This window comes from Polistes dominula, unplaced genomic scaffold, assembly GCF_049000335.1.
Source record: "Polistes dominula isolate Pdom_NZ unplaced genomic scaffold, Pdom_raw_medaka contig_20, whole genome shotgun sequence".
Classification (NCBI taxonomy): Eukaryota; Metazoa; Arthropoda; class Insecta; order Hymenoptera; family Vespidae; genus Polistes; species Polistes dominula.
In genome coordinates this window covers 7,906,299-7,924,721 of record NW_028301147.1, presented here as the reverse complement: position 1 = coordinate 7,924,721, position 18,423 = coordinate 7,906,299, and the positions used below count along the sequence as shown (strand labels likewise).

At 29.1% G+C, this 18,423-nt stretch overlaps 1 protein-coding gene across 23 annotated transcripts in view; it reads right to left on the bottom strand.

The window, feature by feature from the left end:
* gish (casein kinase I gish) overlaps positions 1-18,423 on the bottom strand; it is a 48,438-nt gene that overhangs the window by 867 nt on the left and 29,148 nt on the right. For 7 of the 23 annotated variants that reach the window (XM_015335261.2, XM_015335262.2, XM_015335265.2 and 4 more), the window contains 10 exons: positions 8,407-8,447; positions 8,008-8,077; positions 7,215-7,381; positions 5,648-5,882; positions 4,956-5,275; positions 3,980-4,054; positions 3,322-3,405; positions 1,673-1,789; positions 1,240-1,260; positions 449-555 (listed from right to left, as the gene is read on the bottom strand). In XM_015335261.2, coding sequence (XP_015190747.1) covers positions 449-555; positions 1,240-1,260; positions 1,673-1,789; positions 3,322-3,405; positions 3,980-4,054; positions 4,956-5,275; positions 5,648-5,882; positions 7,215-7,381; positions 8,008-8,077; positions 8,407-8,447 — 1,237 coding nt within the window. The other 16 variants (XM_015335264.2, XM_089177263.1, XM_089177257.1 and 13 more) reach the window with 12 other exon arrangements.

Genomic DNA, 18,423 nt, shown 5'->3' with positions numbered 1-18,423 from the left:
ATTTTTGGATTGGATAGATAGATAAAAATATAAAGAATGTAGAGAAAAAATAAAAAAACAACCCTATAACGGATATTCCACCTTCCTTACATACAATTATATATCCCAATATGACTTCCACTTTCAATCATGCAAACAAAAATATTTTTTACTTTTGTTGAATCAAGCACAGAACTATCTAATGCTAAATTTACCGTTTATTTAAAAAAAAAATATTAAAATAAAGATTTATAACAATTCATAGTATTACTAATAATGCTATCATATAAAAATATATAAAAGTAAGATCAAATTTATTAGATACATCTATAAATTTATATATTTATTTTAATAATTCAATTAAAAATTACACATACATTAAAATAATATTAACAATAAATGTGATAAACATTAAAAAAAAAAGAATTTATGAATTGTAATACAAATGTATTTTAAATGTAATACTAACTTGGTTTCATCGATCATATCCACTTCTTGTGGTGCTGTAATTGGTGTGTTAGAATGACCAGCAGTTGGGTCATCGTTAGCCAATTCTCCGTTCGTCGATGAAACAACCTATTAACAATTAATATTTTCATTAATAAATTAGTTTCAAGAAATAAACAATTTTAAATATATATATGTACATGGTATATTTTCGGATATAATAAAATATAAACATGGTTTTCATACATTTTTTACATTTTATATATATAATTTTAATATATATATATTAAAATTTATTTATTTATATTTAATAATTATAATATATATAAAATTTAATATATTATATATTATAATAAAATGTAATATTATAAATATAATATATGTCTATAAAAAACTAAAATATTAATTAATAATAATAATAATCAAAAAAGCAACTTGCAATTTACTTGAACGTAATATATAAATGTATATAACTGTACTGTAAATATTGATTACAATAAAATAATAATAATATAGAAAGTAAAAACACAAAAAGAGTTTCAAACGAAGAGAGATGCACAGTTAGGATTTAAGCTATTTTCTAAAGTATATGAAAGGGTAATAAACGTAGCATTTTTTTAATGAAGAGATAGATAGATTGATACAAAGAAAAAACAATGAAAGTACGACATTTCAATTATATTATTAAAATAAATTAACGTCTACATCTAAAAATGTCGGATTAGTGTTTATAAAATTCAATAAAACGAAAATAAGTGAGTCAACATAGACAACATGCAGCAACAAACCAAATCGCACAGACTTCTAACTGACCATAATCCATTGTTGCTTTGTCTAAAAATAGAACGCATCATTTATTTCCGGCAAATTGACATATTCCTTACAATACTGAGAAGGTGATAAGGAAAGAAAACGCGAACTAATAGAGATTTTACAATTTATTCCTAATTATTTAAATTATTTAAGATTTTCATCATTTTGATACCATTTTTATATGAGGGGAAAAATAAAAATATATTTTCGACAAGTTGTGTAAGTCTATCTATATCCTTTGGTATACAAATGAAAATTTGACAAATATGTAAAGAACATAGTAGTGTGAGAATATAAATTTGACAAAGAAAGAAAATAAAAAAGAGGAGAAAAATGTATCATAGAAAATAAACGAAAAAGAAAAAAAAATTCGAAAAAATAATTGAAAAGATAATAAAAAATGAAAGGGCCCTGGGAATGCAAGTCGACTCACCTGAACGGAGCCATGCCTATCAGCAGGTGTCAATGTACCACCGGCTCCTGATTGCTTCACTGCATCTGGCCATGTGACTATTACGCCCCCGCCCCCCGCCCCTCCACCTGTCGCGTCCTGAAGGAATACAAGCACGCAAATATTGCGATTGCAACGCGTTAAGCAATCCGATGGAGATATCGAAGGAAAGTTTATAATTAGAAATAGGACAATTCGAAATGTATGTGTACGTATATATCTATTCATTTGTGTGTGTATATATTTGTATGTAATAAAGACATAATCCTGAAGAAAAGTTTCGCTATTCAAAATTTCAAACTTTTCTAATTACAAATGTCAGATATCACCTTTGATCAGCATGAATATTTTATTTTAAAAAGTGATTACGTTGACAACGCTATCTTCTCGAATTTGAAACACAAAAGTATAGACATCGCATTATAATATATTAGAAGTCTGTCCAAATTATATTTTTGTTTGAAAAATTTCTAATGAGACTTACTAATTATCGAATTTCGACTACACTCATTTAATTTCGGTCAGTATTTTGGAAAGCTGTTGACATGACAACAAAATGATATGAAAATCATTTATCTCGTATTATATTTCATAGATAATTACAGCGTCACGAGGAAAAGGAATATAGGACGAGATATATGTCTTATGATATAATCAGTGCGAATGAATGATCGTATTAATAGACATCTTTTTTTAATAATCTATTATGAATGTGTCGCCATTATCTTTGACTAATTACGAGAAAAAAATGAGCTATTTAACACGACAAATCATATTTGTATTACTTTTTTATCGGAGTTTAGTTTACAATTAATATAATTGACTTCTAATGGCGCAAATAATATCTACTATTAGCAATAGGATAGGTCGTATCGAATTTACGTAATACATCAAGCACGATACCGCAAGGGATTCGATTCTAAATACCACTTGTGTCTAAGAGCTTCTCTTTCATTTTCTTCGTGCATATTATAACAATTATTATTATTATTATTATTATTACTGTTATTATTGTATAATGTAACAAACGATAGAAATATATTTGTAAAAATAGAATTTCAATTAGGCGAACGTTATCGTAAAACAAACGTTAATCATATTCAAGTATATTTACGAGAGTTGGGTAACCGTGCTGCATTATCGATAAGATAGTTTCATCATGCACGAAGAAATCGCTCAAAGTGTACATCAAAAGTGGCTTACATAGTGGCCTTGCAATTCCACGCGGACTTGATCCATCATAAGGACTACGTCCTCTTCAAAATCATCGTACTCCTACACATGTATACCAAGGAAAAGTGTAATATGAAGCAGAAAAAATTATTTTGTTGTTGTTTTAAATCTCACTCTTTTGCTCGGATGATCGATGATCGATAAAAACATGTAATACGCAAATCTGTCTCTCTAAAAAAAGAAAAAGAAAAAGAGAATGGGGAAAAAAAAGTATAAACGAAGTAATCTTTTCTTTAAATTTCTCTCTCTCTCTCTCTCTCTCTCTCTCTCTCTCCTCTCCCTCTTCTATTAATTATCTTCATGAGATATTTTCATGCTGTTATTCGTATCACAAACCGCTAAACTACACACATCCATGCCGAAAAGAATGAAAGATGATAAAAGAAAATAAAATATACCTTATACGTTGTTGTTGGATGCCGATCGCGATTTGGTGATACGATGATTTCGTGGCCCGTTTGTAGCGATCCAACTGGTGTTGACTGAAATAAAAAGACAACTTTAATTAGACAAAAAAAATCTTATTAAAATATTAACATGATTATTCAATAATATAAAATTATTTATTGTTAACGTACTTCGACATGTAGTAATGAACACATTTAACAAAGTTACTTTACACGAAGTTACTTAAATCACACTTATTTTCGTTAAATGTAAAAGGATATAAGAGAAATATTGCCATTAATCGAATTTGATTATAGAATTATTGAAAACTATGGATGGAACTCGTTTTCTTTCATTCTTTCATTCTTTCATTCTTTCATTCTTTCATTATCTCATTCTTATTCCCTCCCTTTCTTTCTTTCTTCCTTCCTTTCTTTCTTTCTTCCTTCCTTTTTTTCTTTCTTCCTTCCTTTCTTTCTTTCTTTCTCTCGTTCGTTCTTTCGTCGCTATGATAATGATAATGATGATGATGATGATGATGATGATGATGATGATGATGATGATGATGATGATGATGATGATGATGATGATGATGATGTCGTTGTTGTTGTTGTTGTTGAGAGGTGATCATTACCTAAATCACCAAATGCGTGTACCATTATCACCAACCTTGTCTGACTTGTGTTTCTCGACATGAGAAGGCGCTGCAAGTCTCAACACCCTGAGCTGCTCGAAGTTGGGTGGCTAGAGATAGGTGCATTTTGGGGCAGCATGCAAACGTTAAGAAATCAATGAAACCAAAGTTAACTACTAAAAAACAAGTCGAGCATTCATAAGGAGACTCGCGTTCAAGAAATTATCTTGGATGTTTGTACTGTCTTGAGAGATAACGTAACACGTGATTAGAGAACGTGGTATGTATATATAGATTACGGTCAATGTATTTCTGTACACATTGTACTAAACATACCCTACTGAATAATCACATTTTATAGATTGACCAAAATCCTCTGAGCATTTTATACAATGCTTGGAATACATACATTAACTGTAATATATATAGATATACTTACCCCAAAGAGACGATACCTCGGAACAAAAAGAAAAAAATTAAAAGGACAATTTTGTTAAACAGACAAAAAAGAAACTCGCCATTGAATAACTTTGAAATAATTTTAATAATACAATACCGTAATATATCTTATAGGAGATGATAAAGTGTTTATATAGTAAGTAATTCATTATTGTACTCTTTTTCACTCGATATAAAAGGGTGGAAGAAAAAGAATATAAGAAAAAGAACATTAATGTTTCTTCGTTGAGAAGACGAGGCAACTCATCGACGAGAGGTACCCTCAGTATCGACTCTTGTACTTGCAGCTCTCTCTTTCTCTCTCTTTTTCTCGTCTCATATGTTACGCACGGTCACCCGTCAAAGATTTTTCCTCTTTCTCTCTCTCTCTCTTTCTATTCTTTTTCAATCTCTCTGTCCTTCATACATTAACGTACATACTCATATAAATACACGCGCGCACATACACATACACATACACATACATATAAGAATGGGAGGCGGGGGAGAGAAAGGGAGAGGTAAAAGCAAGGACACACACACAGATGAACGTGGTCATCCTTTGGCACGCACCATTGTCTTGCCGGTCCAATCGAACTCGCCGTCGTTGACGAAGCCTCGTCTCTCGTAGAGATCAAGGAAGATTTTCCTCAGGTACTCGTAATCAGGTGTCTCAAAAAAGTCCAACCTGCGTACGTATCTAAGATACGTGGCCATCTCCTCAGGATGTCCATCGCAAAGAACCTCAATTGGTGTTGCTCTTTTCGTATCCCCAATTTTCTGATATCGTTCCTTTAACGTTTCAGCTCTGAGTCCTTGCCAAGGTAAACTACCACGTAGAAAGTACATAAACATGTGTCCTAACGCCTCCAGATCGTCTCTTCTACTTTGCTCTGTTTACATATAAGAAAAAAAAATGTTTTTTTTAAATATATTATTAAATTTGTACATACCGTATACAACATTTGTTTTTTTCAAAGCTGTTTGCAAAACTGATTTTTGTATATGCGTTTGATAAAATTGCATATATAACAATTATCATTAATTTAAATGAACATTTACAAAAATCAAACTTCCACTGATTCTATTTACTTCTTTGATACATCTTTAATGCAAATAAGAAAATAAAGAATAAATTATGAAAGATACATCATTTTATGAAACATTAGCTTGGCATCGACAATGTGTCAAGGACTATATACTACTACGCGTACATTTTATGTGAAAGAAATGTCAGGAGTCTATTTCTTTGACTCGGCCTTTACCTTTTCCAAGGTGGGTGTTGATACTCATATAACGCGCCGTTCCAGTAAGACTCTTGTGTTCCCGGTAAGGTATGTGCTTATTCGTTTCCAGATCTATATACTCTTTGGCCAATCCGAAATCGATTATGTGAATAATTTTCTCTCGTTTAGTCGTACATCGTCCTATCAAGAAATTCTCTGGCTTGATATCACGATAAATCAAATGTCGACTGTGGACGTACTCTATCCTATGGAGCTGAATCAGAATAAATCATAAATTATTTCTAATGTTTTTCTAACCTAAATATTAATATAATATTTGTTAAATAAATAGCAAACATATAATTATATGATATAAATATAAGAAGAATTCATATAATATATTAATGTTTATTTATGTCTTTCTTTTACTCTCCCGATTACGGATTCTAATCACCTATTCAATTCTATCATAGAAATCGCGTCCTTATCTCGCCCTTTTGGAGTCAACAGCACACGGTTTTTACTATTTCGAATCCATTCATTTTATTAGCCATGCCCACGTTGCTTGATTTTATTGAATTGACAGAAATTAGTAATCAAACGTGACTAGGCCGTTGTTGATTATATATTTTTTAATTTTTTTCATTCAAACAATTACTTTTTTCGGTTAAGTAAACTTTAAATTTTCAACGTAGTCTTGAAATTAATTGCAAGAAAAAAATAGACACAAAACTTTTCATCCCACTCCTGTATATATCGATATTATACTATATAATAAAAGATATAAAATTTAACGTTAAATTTAATAAATATTAATAAATTTATTTAGACATTTTTTTCAAATTATAGATCATGACGCATATCCTTGTTAACCCTTTCATCGCTATATACCATAGACTTGGTTGATCGTATAGCAGGTTGTTGATCGTATGTCACTAACATGAATATCCGTTTGACAGGTGCTGTTACTTCTACCTTTAATGACGCACGTTCATGATTATTCCCTGTCAGAACCCGTGAGTTTCCATATTAATTAAGCGACGAAATATAAAATGAAAATTGATATTATTAAAATTATTCAACGGAACAACGTGAATTAAAGCAAAGAAAGAATAATGTAACGCCAACACCAAGTCTAAAAGTATACTAAGCGCGAAATTATTAACAAAACAATCTCGAGTAATCTTGTTTGCAATAAAAATAAACATTGCCGGAAGAAAAGACATCCCCGAGTAATTGTAAGCTTCGGTATTCTTCTACGAAAAATAATATATAAAATAATCCCTCAATTTTTACGGCAGATAATTGATTTCACGAAACCAATGCGTAAATGTAAAACACGAAAAACCGTTTAAAATAATCATTTGCTCTATATTCTCAAATAGTTATTTAGCTCTTACTCAGGTATAATAAAAAAAATATTATTTTACGCAAATTACGAAATAAAATGCACCGAGAAATCTCCGAATTTGTTTTCCCATAAATAACGCATCGCGGTTACACCGAAAAATGCGTCACATCAAAATGATAAAAAAAAATATTTAATAAATTGTTAAAAGAATTATTATGAAAATTTGGTATAATTAAAAAATACGTTTATACTTACAAGTTGTGTGGCAATGTTAAGAACGGTCTTGAGGGTAAACCTTCTCCCACAGAGGTCAAAGAGATCTTCTAGGCTTGGTCCGAGAAGTTCCATTACCAGAGCGTTGTACTTCCCACATGGGCCAAAGTAATACACCTCCGGTATACCCTCTGCACGAACATTGTTAACTATACATATGAATAAAGTAAAACGTCCTTGAACCCAACCCCATCCCCCAATGATACGCGTTTGTTATTTTTGTTCAAGACAAAATCTATGTTCGTCGAATTAAAAATGTTACAATGTTTTTGATTGTATCCACCATTCCATTCGACTGTCACAAAAAATATATATATAATTGAAATAATAAATCCAATTTAAAAAAAGATAACAATGCATAGAAATATAATATTATCTTCGAATTAAATGATACATTTAGCTTATAAAGCAAAGTGTCAAGATAATCATTCATGAGTTGCCCTTAATCATCCTGGCCTTCTTCCCACGTGAGACTAAAAACACATTCAGTTGGAACCTACTCAAATATCTCTAACAGCATCTAAGTGTTTCTCTGAAGATATTATAGTCACTTTGAAATGCATACGTTAAATAATAATAAAAATGAACAACATACATATATTCTTTATAATTCTATTATCGAATCTTTGTAAACATGATGTTTGATTTGAAATAAAGAATGTATCAAAATTTTGAATGAAAATGATAAGTCTTTTCTTTTATGAAAATACAATAAAATAATCATTAGATTAAATAAACTTAAAAATATGAAATATCGTTAAAGATTAACACTTACCATGTGTACCTAATAATTTGTAAAACCTATATTCTAAATGTAGCTGTGGCGCCTTTGACTTCATTGGTTCCTGTAACATCGTAATGAGAGAAAATCGTGTTAACTTATCAGATTTATACTTCTATATTTAAAAAAAAAAGAAAAAATTAACAAAGAGTTAGAAAGACTTTGGAGCTACAAAAACGATGTTCTTTCTCTGACGCAACGCTTTCCAAGATCTAATGTAATTTTAAGTTTAAGCGATTTCTTTATTTTAAATTGGATGTAGAAAATGTAATACGATTTTGTGGTTTTACAAGATTATTTCTTTCTCTCTCACTTTCATTCTTATTCTTTTGATTTGATTTTATTTTATTACTAACAACAAAAAGAAATATATTCAATTTCAAATGATCTTACCATTTTTATTGCTACGTGCTCGTTATTGTAGAGGTTCTTCCCTAAAACATAAATTCAATTTCTCAAACAAATATAATATGATAATTGCATTATTATTATTATTATTAATTATTAATTATTATTATTATACACAAAATTTTCAAGGACATAATAATAAGAACATAATAAATATAATTATTTATGTCGGTAAAAAAATTGATTACAGTTATATGCGAAAGTAAATTGAACACTTTTAATCCTATTCTTTAACAAACAAACAAACAAATAAATCTTAAAACTATGTCAAGAAAAAAATTGTTTTTATGTTAGGCTCCAAAACTAGTTACCCCATCCACGTATATACTCGATTACTTGAATTATTAATTTATGTGCAACATATCGTTTAGTTTATATGTTTAGATATGAATGAATCATTAACATCATATTTTAGTGAAAATACATTTATACGTAGATTAGAGAATAAGTAATAATCGTTTAAAGAAAATTTAAATGGCCGGCATCATCTGAAGTGGCACGTTAAACCATCAATTTGTTACTCGATGACGCGTTAATTGCATAATAATGAAATAGCAAGTAATAACAAGGTAACATTGATTACTGTACTAATGTGCAATAATATCAAATTATGCGAACGAATACTTTCAATATTTATTATGAAAGTTTCGCCAATTGTACGTTGTTTTTTCATGACCTTGCTACTAGTAAAAGCACCAAAACCTTACATCCGATCAACGTGTAAAGGACATTAAAATGTTTTAAGGTTTCAAGATAATACTTTTATCGTTGGTATCTTGTTCCTGGTATATCAAAATCTATACTGAATACTTTGATAGTTAGTAGGTCAGGTCACTTTAGTTATTCCAATTTAATAGTAAAATTGAAAGTATTTGCAAACTTTATATCAAATTTTAATCATCGACGAACTTTGATATATTATTGGAATATTTTTATCTATGATATATTCCAAACTAATAGAATATTTAATTAATCGAATAATATATATATATACACACACGATTACTTAGGATATTTTCAAAAAAAATGTTTCATGATAAAAACTGGATAAAATAAGTCATAAAAAATGGTTTCCTATTTTTCTCAGAAAAAACTACTGGTGGCATTTTAAATGGATATTACGTTGACAATTTTAAAATTACACTTTTCATTTGAATTAAATACAGATTGCGAATGTAATTCATGATAATGTTCAAATGATGGATGAGTCAACAAGGATTCTACGTGACAAACGATACAAATATCTTGATATCAATCTAAATAAAAAAAATAAGTCACACCTTTAATTGCTTTGCTTTTTATTGGACTCGTCATATTGATAATATAAAATAAATTTATTAATCAGTGCTACTTATGAATGAGTTTTAATTAGTATGTATATTCATATTTACATACATTCGAATGAGTTCCCATTGTTCAATTATTATACTTGCTTTACAATTAGATTAATTTCAATTTACAACCACATGAATATGTTGACAGGCAAAATTATCATTGCAAACCATAATGAAAAAAAATATGCTAATGTTTACTGCAATTCTTGGATATAATTATATATATGGATATATATATTTTTATCTCGTAGAAGAAAGAAAAAAGAATTTATTTCATTCTTGGAAATAGAATACGATTCCTGTGTTAAATTAAATTACACAGGAAGAATATTTATATATTCTTAACATTATTGTTACAAATTTATTTACATTAAGATACAACAACGTATGAGTTAATATGAAAGGAAATAATTTATATCTTAGAACCATCGAGCAAAAGTTGACCAAATTACGATAGATCATCATCAGCCCGTTTTCCATATTGAAAGCTTACCAACGATTAAGTTAATTAGCTATTCGATTATCGATTCGAACCTTCAACCTATCAAAGAGAGAGAGGGAGAGAGGGAGGGAAGGGGGAGAGCTGTTAAAGGAAGGAACGATTGATCGATCAGATGGTTAACTCATTCGATATCAGAATATAATCGAATTTTGAAAACTAGACGAAAGACGACGAGTTTAGATCAACGATTAAATTTCTTTCTTATGAGTCATTGATGCATGCAGTCTGCTAAATTAAATTTCCATTAAGTCTATTTTATCATCGGATAAGTGACATTTGCACCGAACTGATTGTGAGATATTATTTTCGTAGAAATAAATTCATATCTACGGTAAAGATCTTTTCGTAGTTTAATAATGAAATAATTTAAATCGTTGAACGTAATTATGATTGCGTAATATTTTGCATGAAAATAACTATGAACAACTATGGGAAAAGAGAAAGAAGATAAGAAAATGTCGTTCTAAGTTAGTATTTAAAGCACTTAGAAATTTTTTCTTTCGAAAGCTCAGGGAAAAGTGTGAAGAATAAGTCATTCCGGAAATGTTTCGTCTTATCGATAATACTAACTCACGTAGAATTCGTCGTGAATATATAACACTAACAATAAGATGGAATATGCCAGTTTAGAAACTTTACTAGATTCCTCCTGACTCTCAAGTATTAAGAGGAACTAACCCTCAAACGAGAAGTAGTTGGAATGCTATTGCGTTGGTTTGTCTGATAAGAGAATTCAATGAGAAAGGATTAGTTTAATAATTAATATCAAAGTAAATTATATCAAATTTATCTCAAGAATAATATCTAATACAAGAAAATATATTATTTATGTCATATTGAATTGTCATAAATTATCAAGATTTATTATAGTAAAATAAAATAAGTCAATAAGAAATGATCAATTTAAGAATTCGTATCAAAATAAGGATTATTAAATTTATTATGAATGATTTGTAAATACAATAATGTTATTTAAATATTATTTATTAAATATTATATTGTATCAATTGTCATAAATTATCTTATAAAATGATAAATAACTTTTACTCTGTAAACTATTATCTTTGAATTGAGTTAGGAAAATACTTCAAATATTTTGTAATTAATAATTAAAAGTAAAAAAATATGTTTTTAAGATGTTTCCAAGTCACATACTGTACATTAGAAATTATTTACATGTGTAATTGACGAGCCTACACTAATTATATCGTGAGAAATGAATGATACAATAAATCCATATTCTTTTTTGAGGTAGTACTCTGTCTACTTCCCTTTCTCTTTCTCTCTCCCTCTCTCGTTTTTAATCCCAGACTTTAGTCATTTCCTCTATTTTTATTAAAATACTCGTCGATGCAAGCGCAAACAGTTCTGAATCGATACGAGGAAATCTAATTACGGGAGTGAGATCACTTGGAGGATCGATGAAAGTGAAGAATCTCTTTCTTCTTTTGTTTTTTTAATGTTTTTTTATTGCTAACCAGACGAAACAAGCAACTTGATTACCATGAAAAAAAAACAATAATAATTAAATAATTTCGATCTAATATTTTATTAGATAAAATTTTCAAGCAGAAAGTCATCAATGATCTGAAAATGTTATAACAAATGTATTTTTTAGTTTAAATAATACAAAATATTAATAAAGTACGTTAGAGTGTTCAATATATTCTAAATGATCGATAAATAACCAATTAAGCGTGTTTGACGACTATATCCGTCATGAAGATGTGGCAAAATTTTGTGTTATGACGTCTATATCCGTCATGCGTAAAAGTTTGTTACAATTTGATGTTTAAATTGTAATTTTGATAGCGAAAACTAAATTATATTCGTAAATTTTAATATGTTTAAAATGTTTAGAGGTCAAAAAAAAGTCAAAAATAAATTTTTAACTTTTATAAATATTCGATTTTTTCTCTAATTTTTCCGATTATTACGTATCATGTATGTTCATATTAAAAACTGTGTGTACATTATTAACAAAATTATTCATTTTTTAAAATAAAGTCGTCTTTTTGACCCAATATTTTAAAAGCGCCACTTACTCTGTGTTTGACGACTATATCCGCATCGCTTCATTATCGCGACACACACCGGAGCGCGCTCTGCGCACTGATCGCCACACTTAACTGATTAAAAAAAATGTATATTGCAATTTAAAAGCACGAAATACAAATACGATGTACCATCTTCTTCGAAATTCACCATTAGACTGGCACGTTGTCCTCTATGAAAGTTCTTTTATTGAATTGTTTATTATCTGACTTTTCCTAGGCTACTTGGATTAGGTACTTTTACTAGCTACTATGGGGTATTCCATACCAAATCAACCACATTTGACCCTGACCCTTTTCGATTTGGCTGAAAGTTTTTTATTCTATTCTACCCTATGAAAAACAGTTCTCAAAATTTTTTTCAAAGTTTTTTACCAAACCCCAAAAAAATTATTAATTTTTGAAAAAATGGCTATAACTTCTTCAAAATTCAACCTATTGAGACGTTTTTTAAAAATAATTTTTGTTTTTAAATGTACTTTCGAGAAAAGGGTCAGAGTCAAATGTGGTTGATTTGATATGGAATACCCCATATGCATAATGAAAATAATATTCGGATATAAATAACAATCAATAAAAGAATTTACATAAATGACAACATACCAGTTTACCATAAAATTTTGAAGAGGATGGTATATGGATCTTATACTTTGTGCTTTTAAAAAAATTAAATATATATTTCTTTTGATTAATTAACAATCATTTAATATATGTTGAACATTATCAAGATATTTTATATTCCCATTCATTCTTCTATAAAGAAAAACATATCGTAATAACTATTTGATAGACGTATCTCATCGTACATAACACATATACACATACATATTACACTAACACTAGAAGCTTCCATAATTTCTTTTAATTGTAAGTTTTATTATGCTTCTTCTTTTTTCGTGTCATTTCATAAAATTTTGTCATTATCATCGTCTACGAAGTTTCAATTAAAAAGGAAAAAAAAAGAGGAAAAGAAAAACAAGATTTGGTAATTACGCAGGATTGAATTTAGAAACACTTTCTTTTCTAAGATAATTTTTAACAAATCTCTTGAACTGTCTTTTTACAATGATTTCCAGTAATTTAGTACTATTATCACTCACGTCAGAATGTTTACGCATAACAAGTATGAAGGATAGGTAAACAAAATAAAACGATAAAAAAGAAAGAAAGAAAAATATATTAAAGAAAAGATCGGTCGATTTTCAAATGAAAATTCATTTTTATTAAACGTGATAATTTGACGATAATTGACGAACCAACAGGACCCCTAATGACTATAATTTTATATAAAAATAAAAATACGTTGGTGAGGATCTCTGATACCGCAACGTTCTTCGTTCGATACGATATTAATGTGATAACGCGTACTTTCCTTTTTTCTGTAAGAGTATACGATGAATGCTATTATATTACGTATACGTGTTATAAATGTACGATGAAAATAACAAACGTTCTACTTCTTTCGAATAGTCTAATTCAAAAAGTGTGAATATATTTTATACAAAAATCTTATTCCCTCGAAAATAATTAAATTTCAATTGGAATAAAAGCATTCTGTTTATAGAATAATTTTGTACAATTTTGTTTTCTGTAGATAAGAACATAAAGAAAATGAGAGAGAAACAGAGACATAGATAAATAGTTAGATAGTTAGATAGATAAATAGATAGATAGATGGATAAAAATAAGTAATTAGTTCGTTAAGACAGATTAATGAAATTTTTCGTAGGAAAGTCATTGAACTCAAAGTATAGTAAGTTCATAACCTTTAAAAGCTTTTACTATCCAACGTTAGAGACAAAAAAATTAAAGAAGAGACATAGGTAGCGTGCTTTATATCCGGTCAAACAGCATTGTTTCCTTTTGTATGTTATATTTTTCTTCTTTTCTCTTTCACGAGCTTTGAGTTCTTTCATTTAAAACAAGAAAGAGAAGAATAAAACCAAAAAAAAAAAAAAAAAATAGACAGAAAGAGAAGTATATGAGAACAAACACAACCATAGAGTTTACTACTAGCAACAAGCAGACATTTCTCGCGTGCCAAGCACGTGAGTTGTGACGAAATGTCGAACAAACTGGACCACCGGACAACACAGAAGCCGGATAACATACAAAAGCCCCAAGTTTGGTTTGATTACGAAAGGTTTCACGGTCAGGTGTGTAAAATCTAATAAATCACATTCAAATTTTCTACCAGTTTTTTTTATTACTTATTTTTAATAAGAAAAAATAAAATATTTACATATACGTTATAGTCGATGTATTACTACGTATTATATATATTGCTCGTATATATATATATACAATGTATATAATGCCCAAAGAGTTTTGGTCAATTTATAAAATGTGCTATGTTGTTGACTGTGTTTAGTGCACGGCAGAAAGAAAAAGTGCTTTTAAGCTTGTATCAGTGAAACAAACTATGAAAATTGAAAAATGTATGCACCATGATACTTAACAAGTTTTGGTTAATCTTTAAAATATACTTCAGTAGGGTGTGTTTAGAGTCAATTATATATATACATTTTTATTTTTAAAAGAAGAAGATCATTTTTTATATTTTCAGCGAAATGTTTTTTATGACAGTTAACTTCCATCTGTAGATAGATGTTGTTACGGTCAACAACAACAACAACAAATTATTAAAATGACTTAGGCCATTTTCAAAATAAAAGGCTCGTATATATAAATAAATTCTTCCATTTGAGTATTTAAAAAAAAAAAAAAAAAGAAAAAACTACAAATAAAAAAAAATTTCTTCGACTTTAAAAAGTTTTTAAATGATATAAAATTCTGCATTATTTTTATAGATTTTATTTTCGTTGTTTATATTATTTTACGAGATCTCTTCAAAAAAAGAAAGAAACTACTTATATTCCCCTAAAGCTATGGGGGCGGTTTGAACCAGGAGAAAATAACATATGCCTACCCTCTTTTTTTCTTTCCACTTGAAAAACTCTACTATGTATACGCATACACTTTCTTCTCGTATGGTGCGTACAATTTGTTCCAGATATCGACTATGGAATTTCAGACAGTTTGACGTGGATCCGTTATTTTTTGCCACACTATCAATCTCTCCATCATCCACGAAAAATAAAAGAAATTTTGAAAATTTCGTTAATTCATTAACTATTTCGAAAAAATATATTCTTTATTATACTATTATGAAAAAAAAGAATTCACAACCTACGAGCAACGTTGAAATATTGTTAATAAAGGATTTAATGAATTAGAAAGATTTTCTAAAGCGTTCTCGTAAAAAATATTTTTACGAATTTACGAAAATATACAATATCTTTAAAATAATATATTATAAGCATCAGAAAGACATGAAAATAACAAATAAACAAGTACTGTATTACGAAGTCAAATGTTTGATAAACGTTCTTCTAACAATAAGAGACATTTTATTGATTACTACAAAATTAGCTTTTAACGTGAAAATGAAAGAGGTACATTGAATCGATCAATAAAATCAAAGTTTAACTATTCAATTTTTAAAGTTAAACAATACAAAATTGTATTAATTTTCATGACATTGATGAACTTCGATATTCGTTATTATCGATTAATTAACTTTATTCTTGAAAAAAAATGAGGTCAATCTGACTAGCTAAGAAGAAAGTGGGAGACACATTTCGGATAATCGACATGTACCATGAATAGGGAACATAATGGAAGAGATATCAATAGGTGGAGAGTTATCAAAAGAGTTAAGAACGTATTCAAGGTTGCGAATGACATAGAACGAGTATCTCGCAAAATACCTATTCGAAACGTGTAAGTGTGATCTTATCGATCGCAATAGTTCCGGTCCCGTAGATTTCGATCTACGACTGGGTAGGTAATCAAGGTAACTAACCTACGTTTCTACTCACGAGTTCTAACCCACACGCTTCTATTACATTACTTGCTCGTTTCTACGTTAAAACATATATATATATATACACTTATTATACATAGAATACGAAAATGCAATAATAGATTATACATAGAAAATTATTGTGTATATTTACATTTAAATTGATATATTTTATCTCACATTTTTGACTATTAAATTACATTCAAATTCCGATCAATTATCAGTGTGAAACAATGGAAAAGAAAAAAAAGATTCGTATAATCAAAATATGAATACTCTTGAAATAACGTGCTTATAATATAAAAAAAATTTATATCGTAAGCGATGATAAAGTATTTGTTGAAATTACTCTTTCGATTTGTTTTTTTCGTAATTTTTATTTTACAAATTCAACCAATAATTGTGTCAATCATTTTTTTTTCTTGTTTGTAATTCAATAATTATTAGTACAATGATGCCGACAATATTATAACGAAATATAATAATAAAATTATATAAAGCTACTTTTGTTTTTAATGTGACCGTAAAAAGTAAACTTATTGTAAATTAATGACTAATATACGTTTCAATAAATTAGACAGATGGAAACAGAATTTGTATAATGATATGATTGTTATAATAGTATTGTTTGTTGCTTAATTTATTTGATAAGAGACAGATATAATTAGAATTCGAAGAATGAATTGATAAGAAGTGCTAACATAAGAGAAATAAACCGGTTGTTCGCGGGAAATGTTTGCACTTAGTAATTAATTATCGTTTGTTGTTCCGGATCGCATGAATCTTTATGGGAAAAGGAATGAGAAAGGAAGAGGAAATCATGTTGGCGTTTGAGAACAAGTTAAGTCTCGAAGTGGCGGACAGTGAAAGGTAGACAAGAGTAAAAGAAAAGAAAGGAAAAGAAAGGAGAAGATGCAGAAGAGAAGGAAGGGAGTGGAACAAAACGAAGAGGAAAAAAAGATAAAAAAAAAAAACCTATGAAGGACGTGACTACGAGAATCGCACAAACAATGATGCACGTGTTGCGGAAATATATTCACATCTATCAAACGAGAATCTCTCTCTCCCTCTCTCTCTTTCTCTCTCTCCGAGTACAATAACACAACACAACAAAGGTGAGGAACAGACACAGACTAGTGACTACCTTGAAAATGAGCCCATTGGAGACACTACGAACGAGAAAAACCGATAAAAATTATATCTGTTCGCATTTTCAAAAACAAGATAATTCATTTGAAATGATACAATTTTTCTTTATTCTCAAAATCGTGTTTTGGATTAAACGTGAGATAATTGTAAGTACGATATGTATGACGACACGCGTCAAATGGATCAATCTAATTTTATAATAATAATTGTACTGTTATAAAGAAATTTATCAATCTTTAATGATCTGAAATAAAATCAATTTAATTTCGTTATATTCAATGTCCCCTTAATTTTATTTCTAATAAAGAATAATATAATAAATATTATTAACAATTTTCTTTTATATTTATAAATTGGAAATTTAACTTATTTATAAGACTTGATTATTTTAATAATACACAAAAAAAATTACCATCTGCAAAATAATAAAAATAACAAAAATTTTTCTACGATCCTTACTCTAACTAATTTAGAAATATTGGCAAATTTTCGAATAACTGAATACGATAATAAATATGTGATGAAAGTTTTATATAAAAAAAGAAAAAGGGAAAAAAGGAAAAAAAAATGAAAAAAGATTAACATTTAATATAAAAAGAAATCTTTAATATAGAAAACTTCCATAGAGACTTAACACTGTACCTAGCCAATTGAACGTTCTATCTCTAGTGTCAGTTTCAGTAAGCAGCTAGTCGGGCAGGTAGCAACCAACCGAGCGAGCAGCCAACCAAGCCAACAGACCACTATCAACCAACAGGCTTGCAAGCAAGACTGGAAAATCGAAGCAGAACCACACAGAGAAGAAGAAGGCAACACATCGTCGTGCATCGATCGAAGCCAACGTCATTCTCTATTCCCTTCTGTTCTCTTTCCTCTTACATACATACACGTAAACACACACACAAACTCTCTCTCTCTCTCTCTCTCTCTCTCTCTCTCTCTCTCTTACAATCCCTGCCCCTTCCCCTTTCCCTTTCGTTCTATTTCCCATTCTTCCCCCTTTTAACACTCTCAACAGATCCCCGCCCTTTTTACGTCGACGATTTTCCTACCAAGTGTCCCTGTAGTAACAACGTCTACTTACTTCGAAACTCGCGT